At 45.2% G+C, this 24,806-nt stretch overlaps 14 protein-coding genes across 14 annotated transcripts; 10 read left to right on the forward strand and 4 right to left on the reverse strand. All coding sequences in view use genetic code 12, as the record gives it.

Annotated features, from left to right (window-relative positions):
* Positions 1-146: 146 nt before the first annotated feature.
* Positions 147-692, forward strand: NIP7 (ribosome biosynthesis protein; the record flags this gene model as incomplete). The annotated part of the gene is made up of 1 exon (XM_025481636.1): positions 147-692. One exon carries the CDS (start codon positions 147-149, stop codon positions 690-692), a length of 546 nt encoding a protein of 181 aa, XP_025336254.1.
* A 130-nt stretch (positions 693-822) lies between these two features.
* On the reverse strand, positions 823-2,274 carry CXQ87_003153 (mitochondrial 37S ribosomal protein mS29; the record flags this gene model as incomplete). The annotated part of the gene is made up of 1 exon (XM_025481637.1): positions 823-2,274. One exon carries the CDS (start codon positions 2,272-2,274, stop codon positions 823-825), a length of 1,452 nt encoding a protein of 483 aa, XP_025336255.1.
* A 492-nt stretch (positions 2,275-2,766) lies between these two features.
* CXQ87_003154 (ATP-dependent RNA helicase) lies at positions 2,767-4,479 on the forward strand (the record flags this gene model as incomplete). The annotated part of the gene is made up of 1 exon (XM_025481638.1): positions 2,767-4,479. The coding sequence occupies one exon, from the start codon at positions 2,767-2,769 to the stop codon at positions 4,477-4,479; it is 1,713 nt and encodes a 570-aa protein (XP_025336256.1).
* A 936-nt stretch (positions 4,480-5,415) lies between these two features.
* Positions 5,416-5,931, forward strand: CXQ87_003155 (uncharacterized protein; the record flags this gene model as incomplete). Its single annotated transcript, XM_025481639.1, has 1 exon — positions 5,416-5,931. The coding sequence occupies one exon, from the start codon at positions 5,416-5,418 to the stop codon at positions 5,929-5,931; it is 516 nt and encodes a 171-aa protein (XP_025336257.1).
* A 77-nt stretch (positions 5,932-6,008) lies between these two features.
* CXQ87_003156 (NAD(+) diphosphatase) lies at positions 6,009-6,698 on the forward strand (the record flags this gene model as incomplete). Its single annotated transcript, XM_025481640.1, has 1 exon — positions 6,009-6,698. The coding sequence occupies one exon, from the start codon at positions 6,009-6,011 to the stop codon at positions 6,696-6,698; it is 690 nt and encodes a 229-aa protein (XP_025336258.1).
* Positions 6,699-7,440: 742 nt separating this feature from the next.
* CXQ87_003157 (phosphatidylglycerol phospholipase) lies at positions 7,441-8,601 on the forward strand (the record flags this gene model as incomplete). Its single annotated transcript, XM_025481641.1, has 1 exon — positions 7,441-8,601. One exon carries the CDS (start codon positions 7,441-7,443, stop codon positions 8,599-8,601), a length of 1,161 nt encoding a protein of 386 aa, XP_025336259.1.
* A 126-nt stretch (positions 8,602-8,727) lies between these two features.
* Positions 8,728-9,675, forward strand: PRP45 (mRNA splicing protein; the record flags this gene model as incomplete). The annotated part of the gene is made up of 1 exon (XM_025481642.1): positions 8,728-9,675. The coding sequence occupies one exon, from the start codon at positions 8,728-8,730 to the stop codon at positions 9,673-9,675; it is 948 nt and encodes a 315-aa protein (XP_025336260.1).
* Positions 9,676-9,725: 50 nt separating this feature from the next.
* Positions 9,726-13,352, reverse strand: CXQ87_003159 (uncharacterized protein; the record flags this gene model as incomplete). The annotated part of the gene is made up of 1 exon (XM_025481643.1): positions 9,726-13,352. One exon carries the CDS (start codon positions 13,350-13,352, stop codon positions 9,726-9,728), a length of 3,627 nt encoding a protein of 1,208 aa, XP_025336261.1.
* Positions 13,353-15,328: 1,976 nt separating this feature from the next.
* CXQ87_003160 (NADP-dependent alcohol dehydrogenase) lies at positions 15,329-16,429 on the forward strand (the record flags this gene model as incomplete). The annotated part of the gene is made up of 1 exon (XM_025481644.1): positions 15,329-16,429. One exon carries the CDS (start codon positions 15,329-15,331, stop codon positions 16,427-16,429), a length of 1,101 nt encoding a protein of 366 aa, XP_025336262.1.
* A 1,146-nt stretch (positions 16,430-17,575) lies between these two features.
* Positions 17,576-18,561, forward strand: CXQ87_003161 (uncharacterized protein; the record flags this gene model as incomplete). The annotated part of the gene is made up of 2 exons (XM_025481645.1): positions 17,576-18,433; positions 18,457-18,561. The coding sequence occupies 2 exons, from the start codon at positions 17,576-17,578 to the stop codon at positions 18,559-18,561; spliced, it is 963 nt and encodes a 320-aa protein (XP_025336263.1).
* A 22-nt stretch (positions 18,562-18,583) lies between these two features.
* Positions 18,584-19,339, reverse strand: CXQ87_003162 (uncharacterized protein; the record flags this gene model as incomplete). The annotated part of the gene is made up of 1 exon (XM_025481646.1): positions 18,584-19,339. The coding sequence occupies one exon, from the start codon at positions 19,337-19,339 to the stop codon at positions 18,584-18,586; it is 756 nt and encodes a 251-aa protein (XP_025336264.1).
* A 1,469-nt stretch (positions 19,340-20,808) lies between these two features.
* Positions 20,809-22,158, forward strand: CXQ87_003163 (uncharacterized protein; the record flags this gene model as incomplete). Its single annotated transcript, XM_025481647.1, has 1 exon — positions 20,809-22,158. One exon carries the CDS (start codon positions 20,809-20,811, stop codon positions 22,156-22,158), a length of 1,350 nt encoding a protein of 449 aa, XP_025336265.1.
* A 99-nt stretch (positions 22,159-22,257) lies between these two features.
* CXQ87_003164 (uncharacterized protein) lies at positions 22,258-22,563 on the forward strand (the record flags this gene model as incomplete). The annotated part of the gene is made up of 1 exon (XM_025481648.1): positions 22,258-22,563. The coding sequence occupies one exon, from the start codon at positions 22,258-22,260 to the stop codon at positions 22,561-22,563; it is 306 nt and encodes a 101-aa protein (XP_025336266.1).
* Positions 22,564-22,625: 62 nt separating this feature from the next.
* CXQ87_003165 (signal recognition particle subunit) lies at positions 22,626-24,575 on the reverse strand (the record flags this gene model as incomplete). Its single annotated transcript, XM_025481649.1, has 1 exon — positions 22,626-24,575. The coding sequence occupies one exon, from the start codon at positions 24,573-24,575 to the stop codon at positions 22,626-22,628; it is 1,950 nt and encodes a 649-aa protein (XP_025336267.1).
* Between the last annotated feature and the right edge of the window lie 231 nt (positions 24,576-24,806).

The following is a 24,806-nucleotide window of genomic DNA, read 5'->3' on the forward strand; positions in this document are numbered from 1 at the left end:
TCCCAACTCCATTAATTGATCTACAAATGCAATTCCTTATCATCAAAATGAGGTCACGTGCAGGCGATGCCTGAAAAAAAAAGTACCTACTACGCATGCATCCCATCGACTCCATCAACTCCATCAACTCATAGACATTCCACATCATGAGGCCGTTGACGGAAGAAGAAACCAAAGTGGTTTTCGAGAAGCTTGCCAATTACATTGGTAGAAACATCTCCTTCTTGATCGACAACCCAACGAACCCTCACGTTTTCAGACTACAAAAGGACAGAGTCTACTATGTCTCAGAGGCTGTCGCCAAGTTCGCCACTTCTGTGTCTAGAGACCGTCTCATCTCTCTTGGTACATGTTTCGGAAAGTTCACGAAAACAGGAAAGTTCAGATTGCATATCACATCCTTGACCTACTTGGCTCAACACGCTAAGTACAAGGTGTGGATCAAGCCCAATGGAGAGATGCCTTTCTTGTACGGAAACCATGTTTTGAAGGCTCACATTGGAAGAATGTCTGACGATATTCCAGAACACGCCGGTGTTATTGTGTTCTCCATGCATGATGTGCCTCTTGGGTTTGGTGTTTCAGCTAAGTCAACCACCGAGGCTAAGAGTCTCCAACCAACTGCCATCGTCGCTTTTAGACAAGGTGATATTGGTGAGTACTTGAGAGAGGAGGACACTTTGTTCACGTAGTGCCTGGCCGAACTATCGGTGTGCATTACCCTTGTATATTAGCATAAAGTCACGATTCTAGAAATGATACTTCTTGTAGTACGTAAGATATGACAAATTTTGATACGTTAATCTTTAGAATCTATGTACATCAGCAGTCGAAAGCGGCTGCTTTAAGAAGGTGACCTGGGTTACCCTGGGACACGTTGAAAGTTGATTTAATGAGTCTCTCAAACTGGTATTCAGCATCGATCACTTGTGGCAAAGCACCCACGAGTTTCATCAGGCTCGCAGAGCTTGTGTCTTCTGGCATGGCAATAGTCTCTTTGTATGGGTAGTCTCTAACCTTCAAAACACCAGCCTGGCCATAGAACAGGACCAAAGAACGGGCTTCCTCAGGTGTGAGGTTTTTGACATTCACAACAGGGATCTTGCCGTTTTTGAGAAGACGTTGAGCGATAATCTTGTCGCACTCTGCCTTTCTCGAGTATGGGTCATATTCCTCAAGTCCCAAACCCACTGAGAGAGTTTTTGTATTGGCATGGGCGCTAGAGTCGCATGCAATGACAGCTCCCTTCTTGAAGGAGAGATCACCTGTAACCAAGTCAAGAAGGTAGTTACCCATCTCAAATTCGGTAAGGTGGATGGGAGTGTAATTTGTGTGGCGATACTCGGTAAAAGGCTTCGAGATGAGGCCGTTGAAGTTATCGATTGTGCAGATCACTGGGAACTTTTCTGAGTGATGTTGAAGCTGCTCCCATAAGAGGTCAAAAGCAGATGTGGCTTTAGCAAAGTCACGACTTCTGAGGAGGAAATCATAAACTGTGTTACTGTCCTTCTTCAACTTGAAAGCAGACTTCTCGGTGGACACTTCGATATCCTTAGTCAAAGGCATCTTTCTGAAAACCTTTTCATTCACAAAACGGGTCTTTCCTATCCATCTTTTCGTGAACATTGGCTGCTGGAAAACGCCTTTCTCCTTGTTGAACAAATAATTGGAGGTACCATTCACGATATTCTCTGGAGACTCGAAATGCAACATGACAACGTCACCCTTATACTTTGAGTACGCAAGGGCATGTGCTTGAGCGAGAAGCGTGGATTTGCCCACTCCTCTCTCACCTCGAAGGAAATGTCTGTTCTCTTTGGTGTTCTTCGCATCATTCAAGACATTGTCCAACAACAATCTGGTGTTCAGCGAGACAACAGAAATTGGACTTTCAAAAAGCTCATGATGTTGGTATCTTTTGAAAACGTTCAAGCCTTTCAAGAGTGGAAGACTGGCTTGGTTGTAAGAAACTATGCTCTCATTCTCCATGTCCCCTGCCTCAAGCGGGGTGACACCCAAGTTTTCCAAGGGTTGAATTTTGTTTTCAGATCGAAGCACACTGACGGCATCTCTGAAAAAATGGTGAGTCATTCCTCCCTTCTTGACCTTCTTCCTGCCCTGTTGAGTTTTTTCTTTCTTAGCCAGCTGTCTGGCTTCTCTTAATGCCTGACGGGCTTTCTTACTGAGAGTCTCTCTCAGCAGGGCCAATGGAGCATAGGATGAAAGCGTCCTTGCGTGGACACTAAGACCCCACGATTGTCTGGCAGGCAACATGGCTTCGTCTGTTGAGCTAGATCTGTTCTGAATTTTTTTCTCAAGTTGAAATTCAGTCACGTGCGCCGTTTTCCAATTGCAGCCAAAACGAATCGTTCAATCTAAAAGAAAGACCAAAATATTCTTTTTAATGAAAAGAAGTGCATTTGCTTATTTTTATTTCCCATAGCTGTAGTAAAGTCGGGTATTGTTGGTTGATATCTTTTCGAGGAAGAGGTTAACCGTATTCAATTTGACTAACTACTCGCAAATGATCCCTCTTGAGTGTAATGAGGTATCCACTATGAGTTACTCAAAAAACCTAAGCTGCTAAGCCTTACATCATTCTTTTTCCATTTTTAAACTCTCTATGTGGTCGATGTTGCCATTTATGAAGCCCTAATGGCTCTCTGCAGAACGATGTGTGAATCGCATCACCAAAGCAGTGGAAAATTTTGAGATTTTCTCCTTGGGTTTCTGCCCACTGTTTTTCCATACAACCACACAAATCATATGTTTTCACAATGTCAAAACCTGCAGCATCTACGAGCTTCTGCTATTAAAGTCATACAACGATACTTATCACGAAGGAAGCCGAAGCAATTGATCAATTCTCAAAAATCAAAAACCCTCGATGCCAAACCAACAGAGAAAAAGTCGAAGCTTTTTGCTTTTGGAAACTTCTCTGCATTGCACAAGCCCGAAAAGGGCCATTTGGAGAGGTCGGAGAATGCAATCGAGCAGATTGAATCTTTTGATTCGCTACGAATCTTTCCCACGGTCAGAAGTGCCATGGTCAAGGAGATCAAGGAGAAGTACAATCTCAAAAACACATATATTGAGGGTAAAGAACAACTTGATATCCGGCCATCCCCGGTACAAATCGCTGCAATCAAAAGAATCAACCAGGCTAGAAAGACTAAGCCTCGGGATAAGGCTCAGCAGTCGATTGTTTCTGACTTGATGAAGGAGAACGAGCAAAGCAGACTCAAAGTTTTCACGGTTGCCGCAGAGACCGGTTCTGGTAAAACTTGGGCTTATTTGGCTTCTGTATTCTCGAAGTTGAAGGAGGACGATAAGGCCTTGTTCGACCAGGGTGAACACTTTTTAGAAGAGGCAAAGAAGCAGGAAATCATAAGATCTGTAATCCTTCTTCCTACTCACGAGTTAGTGGATCAGGTACACGAGACAGCATTCAGAGGAGCAAAAATTCCGCTTGATATTGAGACTGATGTTAGCGAAAAAGTCAGACGCTCAGCTGAGTACAAGGCGTTTTTTCTGCAACCAGAGAATCAAAAGAACTTGGATCTCAAAGTGGTCAAGTGGAGTTCTGGAGATTCACATCAAAAGCTCTTCAAAATTGCCAAGGAAGGCCGAATTGATGTTCTCATTACTACGCCATCGAAGATTCAAGGTCTCGCCAAGTTGGAGAACATTCCTCGCCCATATCGCTTTTTCAGTGGTGTCGAGTATTGTGTAATCGACGAAGCAGACACTTTGATGGACAAGCTGTGGGTTCTTGATACCAAGGGAACATTACAGCGGTTCCCGAAACTCAAGGACTTAATCATGTGCTCTGCTACTATTCCAAAGGAATTCAACCGGACAATCAACAGCATGTTCAAAGATGAAAATTCTGTGGTGAGAATTGTGACACCACTGATTCACAAAATTCCCAAACAGATTGTTGTCAAGGTCATCGATGCACAGCAGCCTCCATATCACGGCTCCAAGACCAGGTGCTTGGCACAGGCATTGTACGCCATCCACAACGACGGTACCGAACAAGGCTACGTCAAAAGAATTGTTGTGTTTGTCAACGAGAAGAAAGATGTTGAGCCTTTGGTGGATACCATTGTCAGTAAGTACGGCCATCGGGATTGTGATATCATTGGAGTTACTGGCAAGGATTCAGCAGATGAAAGAGCCGCAAAGATAGCGCCTTTTGTCAAACCGGCTATCCCGCAGGAAGAGGATCCTGACGGAAGCTCCGTTAAGGTCCTCGTGACGACAGACTTGTTAGCCAGAGGTTTGAACTTCTCAGGCATCAAGAATGTCATTTTGATGGATCTTCCAAGAACATCGGTTGATTTGATACATCGTGTGGGCAGAACAGGAAGAATGAGGCAATCCGGTAGAGTGTTTGTCATCATCGATAAAAAGACTAGAAAGTCATGGATCAAGGGGTTGCCACGGGCAATCAAACATGGCATGACTATTGGTTGAAGTGGTATGTGAGTCGAATTGCTTATGATGATACATCAGCATTTTTTAGACGTTAGACTTCCGATTCTTTGTGAGGAAACGCTCTTCTGACAGCACACAAATCTAGAGTTTGATACTAACATCCAGTTGAAGATGATACTTATCATTTCACGACATTTCACTATATTTAACGCGTTACGTTAGGGTATGTTACTTCCATTGCATCATGATGAACAATCTTGATTTTCGAACGCTTGACTTCCTAAATTCATTGAGGAAAGGATCTAAGAATTTTTATTATCTGATTGCATTTCAATTCGTTGAAGCATTTACTAACATCAAGGACTTGTACATAATAAGGAAACTTTTGGGTTCAATGGTGTAGCAATATGCCCTGGACAACTTTATCCACTCGCTTTTGCAACCATAGCGAAATGGACTATACAACCAGGGAAGAACGATGGGATAGCGGTTGCGGCTAAAGCCAACAGGATGTTTGGAAACAAATGTCATTTTCTGCTTTCCCGACATTTCTTCTTCTTTATTTACCTTCTCGCCTCTTTCAATGGTTGAACATTTTCTTTTTTTTTTTTTTTTTTATTTTGACATTTTTTGTCTTGAATGCGCTATTACTCATCTATCGGCTCATTTCACAGCGGTAAACAACATGCTTTGTATCGGCAATTATTTCTATAAAGTCTAGAATATGTGCCTCACGAATTGTAGTGAAAGTGGTATAGTCCCGCTTGGCGTGTGCTTTTGAACATTTCTTCTTTAGGATTGTTTCACGTGAATTGCAGCCAACCCGCGGTATCTACTATCGCAGCTTATCTCAAGACGTAGTATATGCTGAGCATATTTGTTAGTCGGCTGACACTCATTGGTTTTCATAGCATCAAGAGTCGGTATTTTTCCACGTCTATACCCGTCTTATCAAAGTCTCAGAATTACTACAAAATGACTGCGTCCCGCAAATCATCTATACCTAACGCTGGAGCAAGAGAAGTGTACTTTGGACAAGAAGTCGTCAACCGAGTGTCCTTCTTAAGAGAAGACCTGGATTTTGTGTCAAATGCTGTCGTTCATCCATCTACAAGGTTTATTTTCTACTGGAAGGGCGATCCTTTAGTGAACAAGGCTGCTCCCAAAGAGAAATTGATCGTACTCACCAATGGCGATAATCAGCTTCTTCATGAGAATACCGCCGGTACAAAGAAAGGCCTTTTTGCCACTGAAAAATGGAAGAAGGTTGTTGAGCGCTGGAGCAATGACAACAAGGATCAGTTGCCAACCTTGCGTGATAATGGCAAGCCGACGTTCCTCTTCTTAGGTATGAGAGACGAGAGTGTGGGCCTCGATTTACATCAACTCAAATGCGAGGACCCAGAATGCTATCTTGATCATCAAGGCCGCTACTTTGGAATTCCCTTCTTTGGCGTTGACTTGACCAATGCCCCGAAGTTGCCGATCTAGTGAAGCAACATATCTTAGATTCTGAGTCATCAGTGTCGAAAGATGACTTGATCTTTTCCTACTCGAGAAAGCACACAATGGGCTTCACCGGAGTCGAGTCTTCATTGTTTAGCCATGGCAAGATGTACTTCGACTGGCTTGGAAGGAATCGTTTCTGTCCTGGCTGCGGGTCGAAAGTGATCCCAATTCATGCTGGCGGCAAACTCAAGTGTACCAACGAAGAGACTGTTGGAGAGGGAGACAACAAAAAGTACGTCTGTCCCGTTAGGAACACGAGGGTTTCTAACGTGTCGTTCCCTCGTACTGATGCTGTTGTCATCACAGCAATCACGAACAGAGAAAAGAGCAAGGTTCTTTTATCTCTCAACAAGCGGTACGCTTATTCCAAGATGTATTCGTGTACTGCCGGCTTTATGGAACCATCCGAAACCGTCGAAGTTGCAGCTAAGAGAGAAATCTGGGAAGAGACGGGTGTGGTGTGCAGTGATATTAGGATCCAGATGACTCAGCCTTGGCCATTCCCCGGTAATCTCATGATTGGGTGCATCGCTACAGTCGACTTCAATGGTGAAAACGAGGTCATACAGTTAGATCACGACCAGGAGCTTGCTGATGCTCGTTGGTTTGATATATCATTCGTCAAGAAGCTCATTGACGACATAGAGGACGAAGAAACTTTGTCCGAGGGCATTATTTTGCCAACAGACGTGTCAGTTGCGTATCACTTGATCAAGGAAGTGGTTGAAAAGAACGAGCTGAAGCTTTAGCTTACGCGACAGAGCTTATAGCGCAGTTACTCTAAGCGCGTTGGGCTAACTTCTTAATTTCGACAAGTCTTTCGGCTAAGCAAGAAAATTTTTTTTTTTTTCGATGTGCTGACAGGGAACTTCGGGTATGCCGAAGAAGACTTGACGAGAGCGCCTAGAAAGGGACGGTGTGGAGCGTTGTGTTTATGTACTCATGGCTGCGAAAACCGCATCCACACATTTGCAACTACGTCACAGCCAAGATGGCCTACCAAGAAACAAATAATTAGAATAGGACTGCGTGAATCTGCTAAAAGACAGATGAAAGGAGAAAAGCAACAGCACGTATGACAGTCTGCCTTTATTGACTTATTTATTGTAACAGGAAATACTCCGCTTCCCAAGGGGGTATCGCCAATGTTTCCCACTTGAATTTCTTTTTTTCGCTCAAAATCCCTCGCTTCTCGGCCCAGGAATTGTGCCAATCTGCCACTCCTGTACACAAGTCGGAGCAGCCACAGACCGGTTGGATGGGAATGTATAGTAGTGACTCTCATTAATCGAGAACATGTGGGGCCAGTAATGCACAGCATTTTAACTGCACAGGGCACGAAACTATTTAAACACAAAAAATCGGCTAAAATCCGATTTCGCTTTGCTCCGCAAGCTATTCAATTATCACCAAAAAAATCCCCATCCAAGCGTGGCTGAATGACTCTAATACCGAAGCCCATCTAACCAGTTGCAATACCCCAAATTTAGAATGCTATCTTCCCCAGATTGTCTAGTTGCCGGTCATCGTGGCTTCAAGGGTAAATATCCAGAAAACACCCTCTATGGATTCGAAAAATGCTTCAAAGCAGGCGCTACAATTTTTGAAACCGATGTCTGGACCACCAAGGATGACGTTTTAGTCATCTCGCATGACGTTAATACGAAGAGGGTGTTTGTCGATGAGGACGGAAACGAGACGAATTTCAATATCTTGGAGTCTTACTACGATGATATTAAGGATTTGCGTATCATAGGCAGCAACGAAAAGATCATCACTTTCAAAGGGCTCCTAAGGTGGTTCGTTGAAGCCGGCAAAAGATACGATAGTCTGGAAGAATCACCCGCCAAACACAGGATCATGCTTGATATCAAGAAGCTCAATCCTCCAAAGATCTTGAAACTTCTTGTTCAAGATATGCTTGAGGTCCACAATGACTTGAGCTGGTGGTTCCCCCGCATTCAGCTAGGTTTGTGGGACTTACGCTTCTTGAAGTACTTGAACCAAGACGACTGGTTTGATGACTTTTTCTCAAGCACCAGTCCTCGCAATGGCTTCAAGCACTTTGACATCATCCATATTTCTGTTGCATGGCAGACATCTATGCGTTTCCTCGGCTATAACCAGTACGTTGAAGAGTTGGGTAACGACAGATTCTACTTCAAGTGCACGGCTGTGTCACTCATTTATATCAGCACTTGGTCGACGGATTTCCTCACCAAGTTCTTGCCGGCATTGAAGGCAGAGGGTCTTAAGTTGTTCTCCTGGACGGTCAACAATCGGGTGCAGCTTGAATATCTCGTTACAGTGGGTCTGAAGGCCCGCCTCAGAGAATACGGTGTCATCACCGATCATCCTGACAAGATGGTTGAATTCGTCAACGATGTGGAAAGAGCATATTTGACTTCCGTGGATTCCGAAGCATCTCCTTTCCTCACCGAGAAGGACGAAGAAATTCACGTTCCCCTCAAGCTTAAGGCCTCCAACTGGCTTTACATGCTTGTTGTGAATATGTTCGCCTCGAAGGGCGCTCCACCAGTGTCTGAGACCTCGTTCAAGTCGTACATCGATCCAGATGAAATCACGAAGGTGCAAGTCAGCAAGGTGTGGATGACGGTTTTCGCCGCTTGTCAGAAGTATGGCATTTTTTAGAGGTATAGACACTTTCTAGTTGTAAATCACGGATTGATTTAAAATTGTGTGTATAATAGACATCTACCTTTGGTACTCATTTGCAACCATTTGATGCGCACTGGCATCTCACATCAACCACTCTTCATGTTCAGCTCAAGGCTACCGAAGCCTGTACATTCCAACGGTGAAGTCATCAGAGTAACTCTCCCAAAACCTGAATCAGTTTCCACTGCTCTAATAGTAGAGTCAGAAAATTTCACACCCACGCCGAGTTCAAATGACCTTAAACTATCAAAATCGCAAGACTATACCAAGTCAGTCCTAGAAGCCACAGGTGGCCAAACTAGAGCTCAGATGACATACGAGGACACTGTTCCTTTGAAGAAGAAATACCCATACATGAAACATCATTTTCCTAGATACAGCTTACAAACTTGTCCTGATCCATCCCTCAGGGAATGTCTTGAAGGCACCAGGGAGGTCATGCAACGACTTTTGGCTCAACAACTCGGCACGGAGCAAAAGACAGTTACTGACGAGACAATTACGTATGTTCCCCCATCGCTCGACGATTCTGAAGAACAAAGAGGAAGAACCATTCAGATCACTACTCGCCAAGAAGATCCCATGTTGCCTCCTAAGCATAAACTACGCAAGAATAGACATCAGGATCCTTCTCCGCCCCCACCACTCCTTAAAAAGGCACCCACCGAGAAAGTCACTAAAGAAATCAAAGACAAGTGGGCCATTCCATCCGTTGTGTCAAATTGGAGCAATAACAAGGGATTCTCTATCTCACTTCGAAAGAGACAAGAAGCCGCCAGTGGTGGTCAACTTGCCGAGAATGCTAGCATTAATGTCGAGAAGTTCAGTCTGTTGGCGCTGGCCTTAGAGAATGCGGATGAACAAGCTCGTGAGGAGATCAAGATTAGAAATGAGGAACGAAGGGTGTTGGCTCAAAAGGAGCAAGAGGAAAAGGAAAGAAAGCTCAAGGAGCTTGTCACAAAAACTAGGGATGAACGAGATCGTTCAAAGCGTCCGAGAGACGATTCTGGTTCATCCTACAATGCTCACAAGAGAAGAGCGCATTAATAGTAATCTTACATGTTTCATCATAAGCATCGTCTATACTGATATGCAATTTACTTGCGTGATTTTTTAGGCTTAGGCTTAGCCTTGTCACCGCCTTCGTAGAGCGTCTTGTCAAAGGCGTCGTTAGCCTTTGAATTGACCCATTCAAGCACTCTCGTGACTTGGTTTTCTGTTTTCTTGTTTTGCTTGTCGTGAATCAATTTGGCGTGAAGTTCGTTGAGCTCCTCTATCGAGCCAGATTTGATTGTTTCTTCTGGTGACTTCTGACGCTTGCTTGGGCGACCTGAGGATTGCCTGTTCGTACGCTTCTTAGTACCGTTGACCAACTCATCTTCAAAATCAGACTTATCAATTAGGTTTCCATCCTTCAACTGATCGATTCTGGTTTCGACTTCCCCAATTTGAGTGTTTATATCTTCGCTCTCATTCTTGGGTACACCATCCAACCAAAGCGCCTTTCTGCGTGCTGCAATACTTGTGAGAAGTGCATCCTTGACTCTTACTAGTTCCTTTTTCAAGCTTGACTCGCGAACACCCCAAGGATTGAGCCAACTTATTAACTTGTCAATGCTTTCTTCATCATCATAGTATCTCCAGTCGACGCCTGCTGTGAGAGGGCATGGCGCTTCTTCGATCAATTTCCTATGCATAGGATCCAAATCGCTGGCGTCTTGTGTCTCTGGAAGCGCACCCAACCGGTCAATAACTGGTGTTCCGTTTACCTTTATTTCACTTTGATCAAACTCAACACCAAACTTGGCACTCAATTCCCTGTAGCTCGAAGGAAGCTTCGAAAAGTTCATGACCTTGACTGGGGCGCCTCCATCCTGGAAGTCGTGTACTTCAATACCTTCTGGTTCGTCTTTAAGCTCCTCCTTCTTTAAGTGGCCTTTATCGTCCACAATGTTCTCCGCAATGGTTTTCATATCATTAGGGGTCAGCAAAAGATTAAGAGTCACATCAGCAACGCTTGGTCCCTGAATCCACAATCTTCCCATAAGATAAGTCTCCTCCTGTACTTCTTCCTTCTCATCAACTTCATAATCGTCAGCGTCTGCGTGATCTCCATCTTCTTCTTCATCCATGCCACTGGAGAAATGAAGGTTTGGTAAACCATTGTTTTCAAACCACCAATACCTGTTGAAATGTCTATCCTTTCCGAGGAGACGCACCCTTTGACAGTCGATCTCGGTGAGACGAGTTTCGACCTTCTTCAAGTCCTCTTTCAAAGTCTTGATTTTCTCGATGTATTCATCTCTTTGCTGCCAAGTACTCTTGAACTCTTCGTCAGTGTCATATAAAGACTGCTCATACTCAGTTAGAGTGTAACCCTTTGTGTGGAATCTTGGCTTCTTTCTGTTGAATCCTGACCATAAATCGGGATTGTTGTTATTGTCGAAAGCCTCAAAGAGTTTCTCAAAAATGGCGGTGTGAGCCTTGGTTGCAGTGCTCAATGCATCTCTATAATCACGAATAACATCAAGACGTGTACGCCTCAAGGAGGTGGATTGCTCAAGACAGTCATCGATGTAGCTTCTGACTAACGTTCCGTTGATCAACAACGTGGTCAAGATGTGCAATGTCTTGATTCGCAAGTCAAGACTCATCGAGCTGTAAAATTGATTCAAAACTGTTGAAGTATTCGCCGGCTGGATCAGTATCGGAGCAAGCGTTCTGTAAACAGATTTGATAGTTTCCTCGTATGCTGGGATGTACTCGACCATCGATAAGACTCCGAGGAGAATGACTTGCCAATTACCGTCCTTGAAATTACGCTTTCTGAGTCTGTCATGCCACTTTGTGCTTCTGTAGTTCTTCACTTGATGCGCAAGGTGATCAGTTGGTTCTTCCTCTTCATCACTCTCATCCTCTTCGTCCTCTTCCTTCTCGCTGCTGGACCCATTTGCTTCCTCACCATCAGACTTTTTAGCAGATCCATTACTATTGGGTTTACCCTTGGCCTTGGGTGATTCGGATTCATTGTCAGAAGCCTCGTCCTCACTTTTCAAAGTCCTGCCTCCGTCTTCGCTATCGGAGCCTCTGGCTTCATCGTCGTCGACATCAATGTCACCCTGCTTCACCTGTGGCCTAAGAAGCGATGTCTTCGGAGGAAGAGTAACCTGTAGACCGAATAAGTTCAGGTAGTCGGAGTCATCCCTGTTTGCATCCTTGCCGGTAGGTATTTGATTGGACATGAAGCCGCCAAGTACAGCACACCAGATTTCGTCCAAAAGCTCGCAGCGTCCGTGTTCTTCAAGCTGTTCAGAGTTCCAGCTCAAAGCGCAAAGGAAATCGTCGAAAGTGAATGTATCTAGATTGAAGACCAGATGATATATGTTGAGAAAAGCCCAACACTCAAGCGCCTCTTGAACGAAACGAAGACTACCGGTAGACAATTCTGCAAGGTCTTTCTTCATGGACTCGACTCTTTGTTCAACAAGGATCTGCTGTGGATTTTTCTCCTTGGTGTCCATTTGGTCATCCATCTCCCTCTGTCCCTCCTCCACAACTTTATTGAGATGCTCGGTTGCATCTTTCTGAAGCTGCTCTGCATTTTCTGGGAGACGAAGCTCTGAAGGAATGGGTTTTGCACTTTGCACATCGAAGCTGAGCTGGAGGTCGTTGACCATGGTCTTCTTCGACGGCTGGATGGAAGAGAGTGAAAGCAGCTCGTGATCGTCGAGCTCCTTACGGACCAATGCTGGAATATGATAAGGTGCAAATCTTCTTCTAGGTCCGTCTTTGACAAGCTGCTTAGGCTCCTTGATCTCATCAACAGTGATCAATTCGATGTGTTCCATGCCCTTAGCAGCATTCAAAGTAGCCTTCTTCTTCAAGGACTTGTTCTTTGGTGCCTTCTTCAGCTTGGATGTGACAATTTCTGGAGTCAGCTGGGGTGTAGGTGACTTAAGTTTCGTAAGGTCCTCTTCATAGAGAATCTCGCCACTAGGTGTAGTAGATGCAAATGACTTCAAATCATCGGGGTATTCTTGTGGAATACGGTACTTTTTAGCATACTTCTGCTTCACGACCCATGGGGCACCAACCTTATGCGAGCGGGTCACAGAAAGTTTCACGAAAGTCTTGATCAACCACTTGGTGAAGTGGTTTCTGTCACGGGAGATTTGATTGTTCGTGGCGATGATTTGGCTGCCATCTGTCATAATTGAGACCAAGTATTTAGTGTCGTCAGGATTGGCATACTGAACTTTCTCTCTGATGGTACCTCTTTGCTTTCTGGACGACACTGAAGGCGCTTCTCCAGTTTCGGGGTTTTCTGGCTTTCCTGTGAGCACTTTCACGAAGATAACCTCACCTGGGAAGTACTCATTCTTGAAAACCAGGTACACTTTGTCGACGAGCTGGTCCAAACGAGAGATTCTGTTGAACTGGAGGAACCTTAGGATATGCTCTCGAAGGGCCTCTGGAAAGTTGCGTTCAACGTCCTTGATCTCCTTATTCTCCGAATCATATGCTTCAAAGAAAGTCAAACACGAATTACCGGTGATTTCACACACAAACTTTCGGCGATGGTAGTAGTCGAGTCTTTTGATGTAGTCGTCATATTCATAAAACCACTCTTTCGTCTGGGGAATGATGTAGATTTCTGTATCGAGATACTTGGGCACAGGGGGAGGCCTTACGAAATGGACCTGTTTTCTTTTGTATAAGACCATTTTGCGTTGACGTTGCTGTGGCTGGGGAAGTCAACGGTGAGATGCCCAATACGATTTGCAGCCGCTGGAGTAATATGATCTGTGTGATCCAAAAGTTTCTTTGGCTGGTGAAGGTGATTTATGGCAGTGGGGGCCTAGAGTTGTTGTTTCTCGTTAATTTTTTCCTGGACTAAAATTCACAAATGGCGATATATCTTTGTGTATGCACTCACTATTATTCTCTGGGGCACCGAAGATTTGGCTGCAACTCGGGTCCAGGCGGGACGCAGCGTTGGCGTAGCCATCTGCAGACTGCATTGGTGCACGGGCCTACTATCGCTCCATTACGTGTAGCAATCTGAAAAAAATCGAAAAAAATTGAAGTCTTTACGGTAATGTCATCTAGTTGCTGTGACCTGGAAAAGCAAGGGAAAGTGCGTAACTGGATTTGGCCATGTTTAAAGAGGCGCGAAAAAAAAAAAAAAAATTCGAGGACCCATCCGTATACTTTTTCCGCAGCGCGGCACCCAATTCTTCCTGAATTTTTGGACAATTTTTTGAACTTTTTGAATTTTTTTAGTTTTCTCTTGGTCACAAGCACAGACTTCAGGGCATTGTAGATGTAAAAAGCATATTAATTGAGGTGTTTATATAATTGACATTTCTTGAGTTATGTGACTTTTTGCAACCGATCTGTGTCCGATAAAGGAGTTGCGAAGGCGGTCTACGGCAGGAGGGCGGCCTAAAATGCCCAGGAATATGGCATATGGCCAGATTTGAAAAATGTAAAGAAAGTTCAAAAGCTAATTTAATTTGCCTTCGACGATTTTAGCTATAAAGTTGGACGTTGTTTTGAGAATCCAATGTCAACGCCAATCTCTGCTGCGCTGCACAATGTGGGTCCCACCATCACCGGGGAGGGGAACAATGCTATTCACAAAGATGGAGTTAACACTGGCTTAGCAAGAGAGATTTTATGGTATGATCCGTTTTACATTTAGTAATCAAGTTATAGCTCGATCTAAGGACAGATTTGGTATTAAGAAAAAAAAAAAAAAAAAAAAAGAAAAAACGGCTCACCTGGTGTGTCTAGGACATGCGCTGCAAGACTGCTCTGAAACAGTCTCACCAAATGTGAGCTTGACTTTCTTTTTTGGATGAATGTGTTTTTGATGAATGTAAAAACAGTTTCATCCAACTAGTGACAAAACATGGTAGTCGGTACAAAAATGGAAGCTCCACACGTGTGCCTTCCTTTTCACTCCCACGGCCAAGCACATCCTCATCCTTCGAGTCTGCCAATGTAAACGGCCGAGAAGATCGAAGCTTTCACCGTCTGATCTAGCCCGCCCTTAGAGCGTCTAGATTATTGCTTCCAATAGTGCAATGCCCGTGCCACACGCTGCATGACATCATAACCGGATTCGGCCACCGAGAACGGCTCGTCGTGATCTGCTAGCGAACTGATATCTTACTCATCATTTGCCACTTTCTTAAAGCCGAAAACGTCTCCAGTGGACACAGAAAGGACGGTCACAATTTGGCCACCAATGACTAATAAGGCTAGACGTCTTGTTCTTTTGCAAAAGCGTGTGCAGGATGTGTCTTATTCGCTTCTTAGTGAACAGTGCGTCCTCGACAAAGATAAGGCCTCTAGGGCTTTCTTAAGTCTGCCTACCAGCCAAGACAAACAGGACTCTCGAGGCCCACGAGGTGGGATTCCAACTTCTCTTCAACGTAAATTCACACATAACGGTCCCGGGTTGCAAATTAACGGTCCTTCGCCCTGCAGTGAAGTACCGGAAAACTTCACCTGATCGAGGCAAATCGTTTAGCGAGAAAGAGGCAGCGTTTCCGACAGGTTGCCGAGGGTACGTGCGAAATTTGTAATCAAGCAGCGCAAGCGTCGCAACGTGAGAGATTAACATCATCGCGCCGGACGTATAAATACTGTAGCATTACCTTGAAATTTCATTTCTTCAAAGAATCAATCCGTAATGACTGTATCTGTCCCTGACAACTTCAAAGGTTTCGCCGTTGACGGCCAGGCTAACTGGAACAAGCCAAAGTTGGTCTCCTACCCACGTAAGGAGATCAAGCCCACAGACGTGGTTCTCGAGAACATCTGCTGTGGTCTCTGTGGTACCGATATCCACGCCACCCAGGAGAACTGGGGTCCTGTCAAGAGAAAGGACTTGGTTGTTGGCCACGAGATCATCGGTAAGGTAATTGCCGTTGGTGATGACGTCAAGGACGTCAAGGTTGGCCAGCGTGTCGGTGTGGGTGCTGCCAGTAACTCGTGCTGCGCTTGTTCTCGTTGTGACAACGACAACGAACAATACTGTGGCAAGGGTGTTCCAACCTACAATGGTGTGGACAATTTCGCTGACGGATACGTCACCCAGGGCGGTTACTCTTCCCACTCCATTGCCAACGAGAAGTTTGTTTTCCCAATTCCTGACGCCTTGGAGTCCGAGGAGGCTGCTCCATTGATGTGTGCTGGTTTGACCGTCTACTCTCCTTTGGTCAGAAACATCGGCCACCTCAAGAACCCAACCGTTGCCGTGGTTGGTATTGGTGGTTTGGGTCACTTGGCCCTTCAATTCGCCAAGGCTTTGGGTGCGGAGGTGTACGCCTTCTCCCGTTCTTCTTCCAAGAAGAAGGAGGCTGGCACTTTCGGTGTCGATGGTTTCGTTGCAACCGCCGAGGAGTCTGACTGGTCAGACAAGTACCACGACAAATTCGACTTGATCTTGAACTGTGCCTCCCGTGTGGATGGATTCGTCTTGGATCAGTACCTTAACACCTTGAAGGTTGACGGTCGTTTCGTCTCTGTCGGTTTGCCTCCAGCTAAGGATAAGTTTGAGGTCACTCCATTCTCCTTCTTGTCCAATGGTGGCTCTTTCGGTTCCTCGCTTTTGGGCTCCAAGACTGAGGCTCTCGATATGTTGAAGTTGGCAGCCGAGAAGGGTGTTAAGCCAATGATCGAGAAGATTCCTATTTCTGAGGAAGGCTGCAACACTGCTTTGAGCAGATGTGACAACGGTGATGTCAGATACAGATTTGTTTTCACCGATTACGACAAGGCCTTCGCCTGAGGAGCGTGCATATGCATAGATAGATAAGTATAGAAGGCAACCCGGAAATGCCTGGCAATATATATATGAGCCCAGTAACCACAAAGGTAGCGCGGAATACCCGTAATGCATGCCCCGCAACCACAACAGTGCTGATTCAGCTAGGAGGTGTCATTAGGATTTTAGATGGATGGGGTTTAGTTGAGTAGTATTTTAAAAAAAATATTTGTTCATGAAATCGATATTTTTTGTTGTTCAATGATGTTTGGACTGGCCCGTAGTGATAATTGTGGGTTTCAGTACAACGTATAGAGTTTCCAGTAACATTTAGTATCATCAAGAACTAGTATTGATGACGTATTCTTGTAATCCTCAATTGACCTGAAATATCACGACGGTAACGATTTCTTACATTTGGTCCAAGAAAGTTGACGTCCTGTGGTCACCTTCTCTATGTAGTAAGTGTATGCGACACTCTTACCGAGGAAGTAGAAGTCTGAGAATGGCTAGAAACAAAAGCAGAGTTATTTGGAGAGCCCACTAAGGTTAATACAAGATGACCGTAATGTCGGACTCTTTTTCTTTACTTGCGAGCTTGAGGGGTCTCCTACGAATGGTTGCAAATTGCGCAAGGTGGGACCTATCATGACACCACCAATAGGGCCATTGAGACCAAAACCGTGGTTTTTGATGATCTTCAACAAAATCTAATGAATTTCACACGACAAGTTAATTTGAAGAAATCTTTTAGGATACTGAACCTATGCTGTGAACAGCATCCTTCCTTAGTATGCAAAACATAGGAACGGATACATGGGATCGAAAAAGAGGCATATCAAGGGCCTTTCAAATAGTCATAGCTTTTTGAAATTTAAGACGAATACCACGATGTTTTGAGATAATTTTCCGGCTGAATGTGAAAAGAGACAATCTGTCGATGGTTGGTGTGATGTCACTCGCATCCAAGGGAAGCCCAAGCACTTTGGGTACAAAAACCGATCCTCAAACTCCCACTACAAGCAAAACAAATATGTAGAATCTGCATCTTATACCCAGTAATTCAAAACCATCCCCCGTACCAACCACTACATCATCACTTACTCCTCTCATCGTAGCATGTCCCTGCAGTCCTGAGGAAAATCAGAGCTCCACTTTTTCAACTACAACATGCTTCAGTCGACCCATGCTGCCAAGGCCCTTCAAGCCAAATTTGGTCTCAGGGCGTTGGCCACCTCCTCGCCAGCCCGCCTTCAGCAGGCATCGCCTCTTGCAAACAAGGAGAACATAGAGTCTCCCTCCAAGTTGGCTCAAGACTCCCATCTACCAAAAGTACTCCCGGAAGTCAAGGGCAAGGTCCGTCAGCCAACCAGCAAGCAGCCATTTTTGTCTGATAACAAGATTGAAAGTGATCCTCACTACAAGATGTCCGGCTGGTCAGAGAGCATCGGCCAGTGGGTGGTGAAAACGTTTAACATCGACATGGACAAGTCCAGAGCTGGTCCGGTGGCTGGTTCCTTCTACTTCGGTGAATGTAAACGTCAAGGTATGTACTACCCTAACGAGCCACTCTCTGACACAGCAAGGTTCTTTTACGAGACCTTGGGCCTACCTAAGAGTTTTGCTCAGCATTTCCAGATCACCGCCTTGCACTACTGGATGCTCTCCGTGAGAATGAGAGCTTTGCCATTCAAGTATGGTAGAAACTACCAGCAAAAGTTGGTGGACAGAATTTTCAGAGACATGGAGTTGAGAATGTCTGGTGAGTTGAACATTGCATCGAACAAGATTATCGAGAAATACCTCAAAGATTTCCACAAGCAGCTTTTGGGTGCCACCGTTTCCTACGATGAGGGGCTCATGACAGATGATATTACTTTGGCTGCTGCACTCTGGAGAAACATCTTCACCGGTAACGCAGACGCCGACATGAGGCACATTGAAGCCTTGGTGGGCTACGTGAGATCCCAGCTCTATGTGCTCAACCAGATGAGCGATCGTGAGTTCGGTTTTGGAAAATTCACTTTCGTTCCCCAGACCAGGTCGTCAAGCCTTTGACGCTGTACCAATTGGCCCGCTTGAGAGAGGCTGCTAAGGCTGAATTTGCAAAAAACACTCTCCCATCGCAGAAGAGTGTGCTCTCGTTGGACGAATAACTTGTATATAGAAACTAGATACTTATAATTTGTGCAAAGAATCCGGGGTGGCAGAGCCCGTCCAGTCCTTGCCGAAAGAGCCTCTGACCATGACGTTCATGACAGCGTAATCATCGCCTTCCTTGGCGTTTGGCTTATCCTTGTCTCCCAAGGTGATATCCTTGTAGAAATGGAAGCCGAAGCGGTTGTAGATTGGAATGTTGTCAGGAGACGAGCTTTCCAAGTATGCAATGTTGTTCGAGTTGGGCACATCGATGTATTTCTGGAACATGTAGTCGAACATCGTTCTGACATTACCCTTTCCTCTGGCAGAGGCCACAGAGCCCAAGTATACCAATGTGTAGACGCCCTTGCCTCTGAATCTCTTATCAGTAGCAAATATCCTGGCGCTTGTGTCGTGCAAAAGGGGCAACATGCCCTCAAAAATCTTCTCCTGGCCCTCTGGTTCAGCGTGTTCCCATAGCTTGCCGTATCCAGATGCCATCAAGGTATGGAAGCTCTCTAAGCCATCAGCCACTGAAGAAGGTGTAGACCAGACGGCCACGGTCTCGAAGCCATCGGAGGTCTCTCCAATACCAAGGCAAACGCCTTTAGCTATGTGTTGTCTAAGGTAGGCCTCATAAAGCAAGATGTCGATCTTGTACTTCTTCTCCGGGTCTTTGATGTGGTTGGTGAGAAGCCTGGCCAAGGCGTCTTCGGAGAAGGACTCCTGAAGGTTCTTAGCGGCCTTGGGGACGTCAGCGTAAGTCAATTCTCTAACTCTATCTAATTTGCTCATGGTTTGGAAAATATTATGATTGGCATACCGGGGAGCAGGATGCTCATACGCTTTTATAGATACCCCCAGGTTGGTTGATGCCTGCCAGGAATGGCAAGTGAATACGGCCGGTAGCGCACCCCAGACTACACAGAGAAAGCCGCCAACAGTACTAGACAGGGAGGTGCGAGCGAGCCGTCGGTCGATAAGAAAAAAAGAGCTATAATGGAATGACCGAGCAATAAGCGAGGTTCGGGGTAACGTCTTTGTTCAAAATTAGGTCAAGCACAATGAAAATAAAGGGTTGAATTTTGGAGCTGCTCGTCGAGCGGCCTTCGGTGACAGATACCCGATTTGTCAGATCGTCAAAGAATGGCTGCGAAATGCCAGGGTCCGCTTCTGGAAGTCAAATGGGCATTTGGTTGTAAGAGGCTTGTTTCATGATTTCCAGGCTTCGGTGCGCTGAACTCGATGAATTTTCTTGTAAGGGTCTTGATTGCTGGGGTGTTGCTTATTGTCGTGGCATCAGATGACGAGAGCAACTTGAAAGTCTCGGCGTTGAGCGAGGGGTCGCTAAGTACTTAACCGAGAAGATGTGTCAAAAAAGCTTATGTTGAGAATTTGCTTGGGTGGTAAGAAATGTCTCGTGGTCGTTGCTCTCAGAGCCGCCAAGGTGTCTAGACGTCTGTGGGACAGCACTTAAGCGGTGAATTTGGCGTTCATGGATTTGGCTTGTAAATTCAGCTTTTGACCTCTTGCTATGCATTTGCTAACAGTTTATGGATTTTGGATCATTGGAGCTAGGCGCTTGGACTCGTTAGGGAATTGACTCTCTGGCAGGAAGTCCTCGGCAGGTATCGAGAAGATCCAATAACCGACCACTTCCTCGCCAGGTGATCGCATTTTTCGATCCTCACCTCTCAAGCTGTGGACCGTGGCGTGCCAAGAGAACGTCAAATTTGTGAAACCCTGGTCCCCTTTCGGAACGGACGGGACGAATCCTTGCAATAGGACTTAAAAAGAGCCACAAATTGTTCAAGCCCATTTGCATACCCACTTCCAATGCTACAATCTACATTACGAAAGTAAAAAATATTCTCAACGGCCTCGCTTAGATCTGTTATTTAAAGCCGGACTTCGCGTCAAATCGCCGTAAGATACTCGCTAGCCAGCCTCGCGAAATAGACTGCGAATAGCCTTACTGACTGCTGCACAGCCTTATCCTGATAAGGTTATCAAGGTGAGCCACAGTTTAGCAAAGTGAAGATGGTTTTGTCCCACAAACATCAATTTATGTATTTTTGTACTATTTCAAGGAAGAAATGATTCGTTGCAAAAAGAATATGCCGATGCACGGCTCAAATGTGGTATGAGATGACGTGCTAGCGATGAATTAATTATATCCGCCGTGCAGATTTTATTGTGGCAGACCAGGATGAGATATAAGGCGCTGAATCTGCAAAATCTAAAAGATCTTTTGATAATTTGCAATGCTTGAGTGTCTCAAAGGGCCTGCCAGTCACTTGAAGTGGGGGTTTATTCCCACCAGGAGAATAGTGGATGAAGACCTTCCCGAGGAGGTTGCAGCCAAGGAACCCGATGTCGTGGGGCTCCAAGAGGATGATTACGAGAAAGAAGCCCTTGTGGAGGACGAGGAGGGTTTGGAGTATCGTGACGAGGCCAACAGACCTCGGTGGAAATTCTTTGATGAGTATGAATACAGATTGAACAAAAAGGCTCGACTGCTGCACAAGTGGTACAAGTGGTTTGATGAGAATGACACTCCAGCAGAGAGAAAGCTCATGTGGAAAATCGATCTTTTGTTGACACTCTACTCCATGCTTGCCTACTGGGTGAAAAACTTGGACCAATCGAATATCAACAACGCCTATACTGCCGGTCTCAAGGAAGACATTGGCATGAAAGGAAATGACTTGGTGAACACGCAGGTGCTTTTCAACGTGGGTAACATCGTTTTCCAGATTCCATTCATGTTTTGCTTGAACAGTCTTCCGTTGAACTATGTGCTTCCTGGACTTGAACTCATTTGGGCTATTCTTACCGTGCTCACCTACAAGGTCGAAACTGTTGCCCAGCTCAAGGCGATTAGATTCTTCGTGGGCTCCTTAGAGGCACCAGCGTACCTCGCCTTCCAATACTTGTTCGGAACTTTCATTTATAATCCCTCGATGATCGCCAGAAGATCCATGGTCTACTACTTTGGCCAGTACATTGGTATCATGACCTCTGGTTTGATCTCGGGTGGTGTCGTGGACCATTTTGAGGGTGTTCATGGTCTCGCCGCTTGGAGATGGATCTTCATCATTGATGGTATCATTTCCGTGGTGGTGGCTATTCTTGGGTTTTACATGCTTCCTGGTACGCCCACTGACTGCTACTCTATCTTTTTAACAGACGACGAAATTCGCTTGCTCCGTCGTAATCTCAAGAAAAACCACACGGGAGGTAGACCGAAGGTCAACCTTTGGCAGTCCTTCTGCTCCAAAGACGTTTGGAAAAGAATCTTTTTGTCCTGGGAAATTTACGTCTTGACAATCTGGAACTTCTTCTGTTGGAACAATAACAACGGTTCATCTGGTGCCTACATTTTGTGGCTCAAGAGTCTTGGTATCTACACCCACGGCGAAGTTCAATTTAAAAGTGCATTGACGCCTGGTCTTGGTATAGTGTGGTTGTTCCTTGTTTGCATGTACGCCGATCTCTTCCATCTGAGATGGCTGGCTATTGTTTTGTCTCAAGTCTTCAACTTCCTAGGTAACGCTCTTCTAGCTGTATGGGACATCCCGAGAGGAGCCAAATGGTTTGCCTGGTGTCTCTAATACTTTGGTTGGGCCATGGCTCCCGTTCTATATTCTTGGATGAATGACATTTGCAGGAGAGACGCCCAAAGAAGAGCAGTCACTTTAGTGGTGATGAATATGTTTGCACAAGCATCTACTGCGTGGATGGCTGTAATTGTCTGGAAGACCGAGGAAGCACCTCGTTACCTTAAGGGTTACTCGTTTACAGCGGCTTGTGCCTTTTGCTTGGCCATATGGACATTCGTGGTTCTTTACTTCTACAAAAGGCAGGAGAAGGGTTTTGCCCGCCAGAACGGTATTGTTCTTTACAATTCAAAGACAGACCCTGACTCTGTTCCGGAAAGCGAGTCTGAGGCATCTGTTACAAAAGTCAGGGAACCAACCCTGCCAAAAGGAAAGGCTGATGAGGCGTTGAACAGCTGATCAGTTCTACATTTTATTCAATGGTCATGATAATTTATAGATACAATAGAGAAGTTGCTCCATTATTTCTTACCCTTCTTCTTTTTCTTCAGCTTCTTCAGTTCGCTCGTAGGAGCTGGTGATGATTCAAGAGCACCCTGGTGTCCACCGGCTTTCTTTTTATCTTTCTTAGATGGCTTGTAATACGATCTGAGCTTCAAAGGAAGCCACCTCTCCTTGTCCAAATCATTCTCTGGATCGAATTCGTTCTCTGGTTTCAATGTTCTCAGTGTAGGGAGTCTTGGCTTCCTCGTCTTCTTTGTGACCTTATCATCATGCTTCTTGAAAGCATTCGATTTCCTGGACCTAGATTCCTGCTTCACAATCAAGGTCTCGACGTTCAACTCGAGGAGGTTGGAAACCTCAAGGCCGGACTCCAAATCCTCCACGGGCTTCAACTTGTCGGTGGATCCGGTAAGAATGCTGGAGACCACTGCATCGTTTGGCTTAACCTCACCAAGGAATTCGAAAACCTTTTGAGCTTGTTCCTTTTGGTTCACGTTCAAAAGCTTGAACGCAAAAGCCTTGAAGAAGTCGTATAAAACATCGTTCTCCTTAACTTGGTCCTTGACGCTTTCGAGCTTATTGAGCAACTCAGAGTATAATGCATCCAACTTGTTAGGGTTACGGATCTCGTACAAAGATATGAGAATACCGAAAACACCAGCATGTAGCTGGACATCCTGTGAAGAAGCGAGTTCCAATGCCACAATACGTTCTAGAACGTTAATAGATTGGTCGAAATTGCCGAACTTGGAGTTCACGTATGCTAGGAGCAAAGCACCGGCAATGATGATATCAGTTACTTCATTCTTCTCGAGTTCGGCAGCGAGGAATTTGCTCAACTTCCTGCCAACGGCTTTATTAGTCTCCTCACTAGTCAAGTCTGTCAAGGAAATGTGCAATCTCACAAGAACCTTGTAAGCCAACGGCGAGAAGTCGCCGCTAAACTCTTGGGCAAACTCTTTCGCAAAAGCGTTTTGGATATAGTTGGAGTTTTTAGAGAGTGTGTTCGTCTGGTATGACAAAAGTAAATGGTTCTTCAACAAGACCAGCCACTGAGAGCGGGTCAACTTGAGTCTCAAGTTATGCAATAAGTATTTGTAATTGAGGGACCTCTGGGTCAAGTTGAGGTTCTCCTGAGCAGGCAAGGCCGAATAGTAGTTGGTCTTGAGAATGGCGTTCACCAACAAGTCAGACACAGCCACTGCATCGAATGAGTTCAACAATTCAAGCGCCTCCATGGACTTGCCGGTGGTTTGGTAGATGTAGGCAATGGTCAACTTAATTGGAGCGGTCTCCAAAACCAAATCCTCCTCTGGCCAGTCACTGTTCTGGTTGTTGCATGTCTCCAATGCCTGCTCCAACAATTCTAAACTTCTGGAAGTGTTACCATTGGCCAATGCGATGAGGGCGTCATTAAAGTGGTAGTCGTAGCTCTGTTTTGAAGCAGGGAGGTTGAAGTGAGGCTGTTCGCTGATGTTATCCTGGAGCGCAAGTTGGAAGATAATGGCTCTCTCATTACACGCCAAGTCCAACTCACTGTCGAACTTGAGGGAAGCAATCAATTCATGATAGATTTTTAAAGCCTCAGCCACACGGCCTGTTTGATACAAAGTCTGAGCCAAGACATGCTTTAAGGCTCTGCTGAGTGTATCATCTGAGTCGCCATTGCTGGAGGATTCGTAAATTGCTCTGACATTCTCCAAATCGCCAACCTTGTAGTAAACGTAGGCAACCTCCAAAGGAAACTGCTTGAGGACGTCTTCGTTTGTTTTCAGAATCAAGTCCAAAGCTTTGTAGTACTTGTCCATCTTGATCAAGGCAACCACACAGTTTTTGAATGAAACAGAATGGTTGAAATTAGCGGCAGTGCTAAGATATTGGTATGAAATTTCATAGATCGCCTCGTGGTCCGAAACATCTCTGGCCGAGGCCACATCGAGATTGTTGAAGGCCTCAAGCACGGACATAGTGTGTGGTTAATGGTAGTGAGGATTCGTCCAACATGGTTTTTTTCATGCCCTCTGCAGTCCCAGATAAGGTGGATACCACTCTTCATGAGACAAGGAGACTTACGGTGATATATTTTCCCGAATTATAATCTTGTTTAATCTATATTATGATATAAAAATGCATGTGTGTGTTTGGGTATTATGTGTGGTTTGTGTGGGTATCATGTGAGGGGGTATCATGTTTTCATA

The sequence above is a fragment of the Candidozyma duobushaemuli genome (genome assembly GCF_002926085.2).
Source record: "Candidozyma duobushaemuli strain B09383 chromosome Unknown C_B09383, whole genome shotgun sequence".
NCBI classification, from domain to species: Eukaryota; Fungi; Ascomycota; class Pichiomycetes; order Serinales; family Metschnikowiaceae; genus Candidozyma; species Candidozyma duobushaemuli.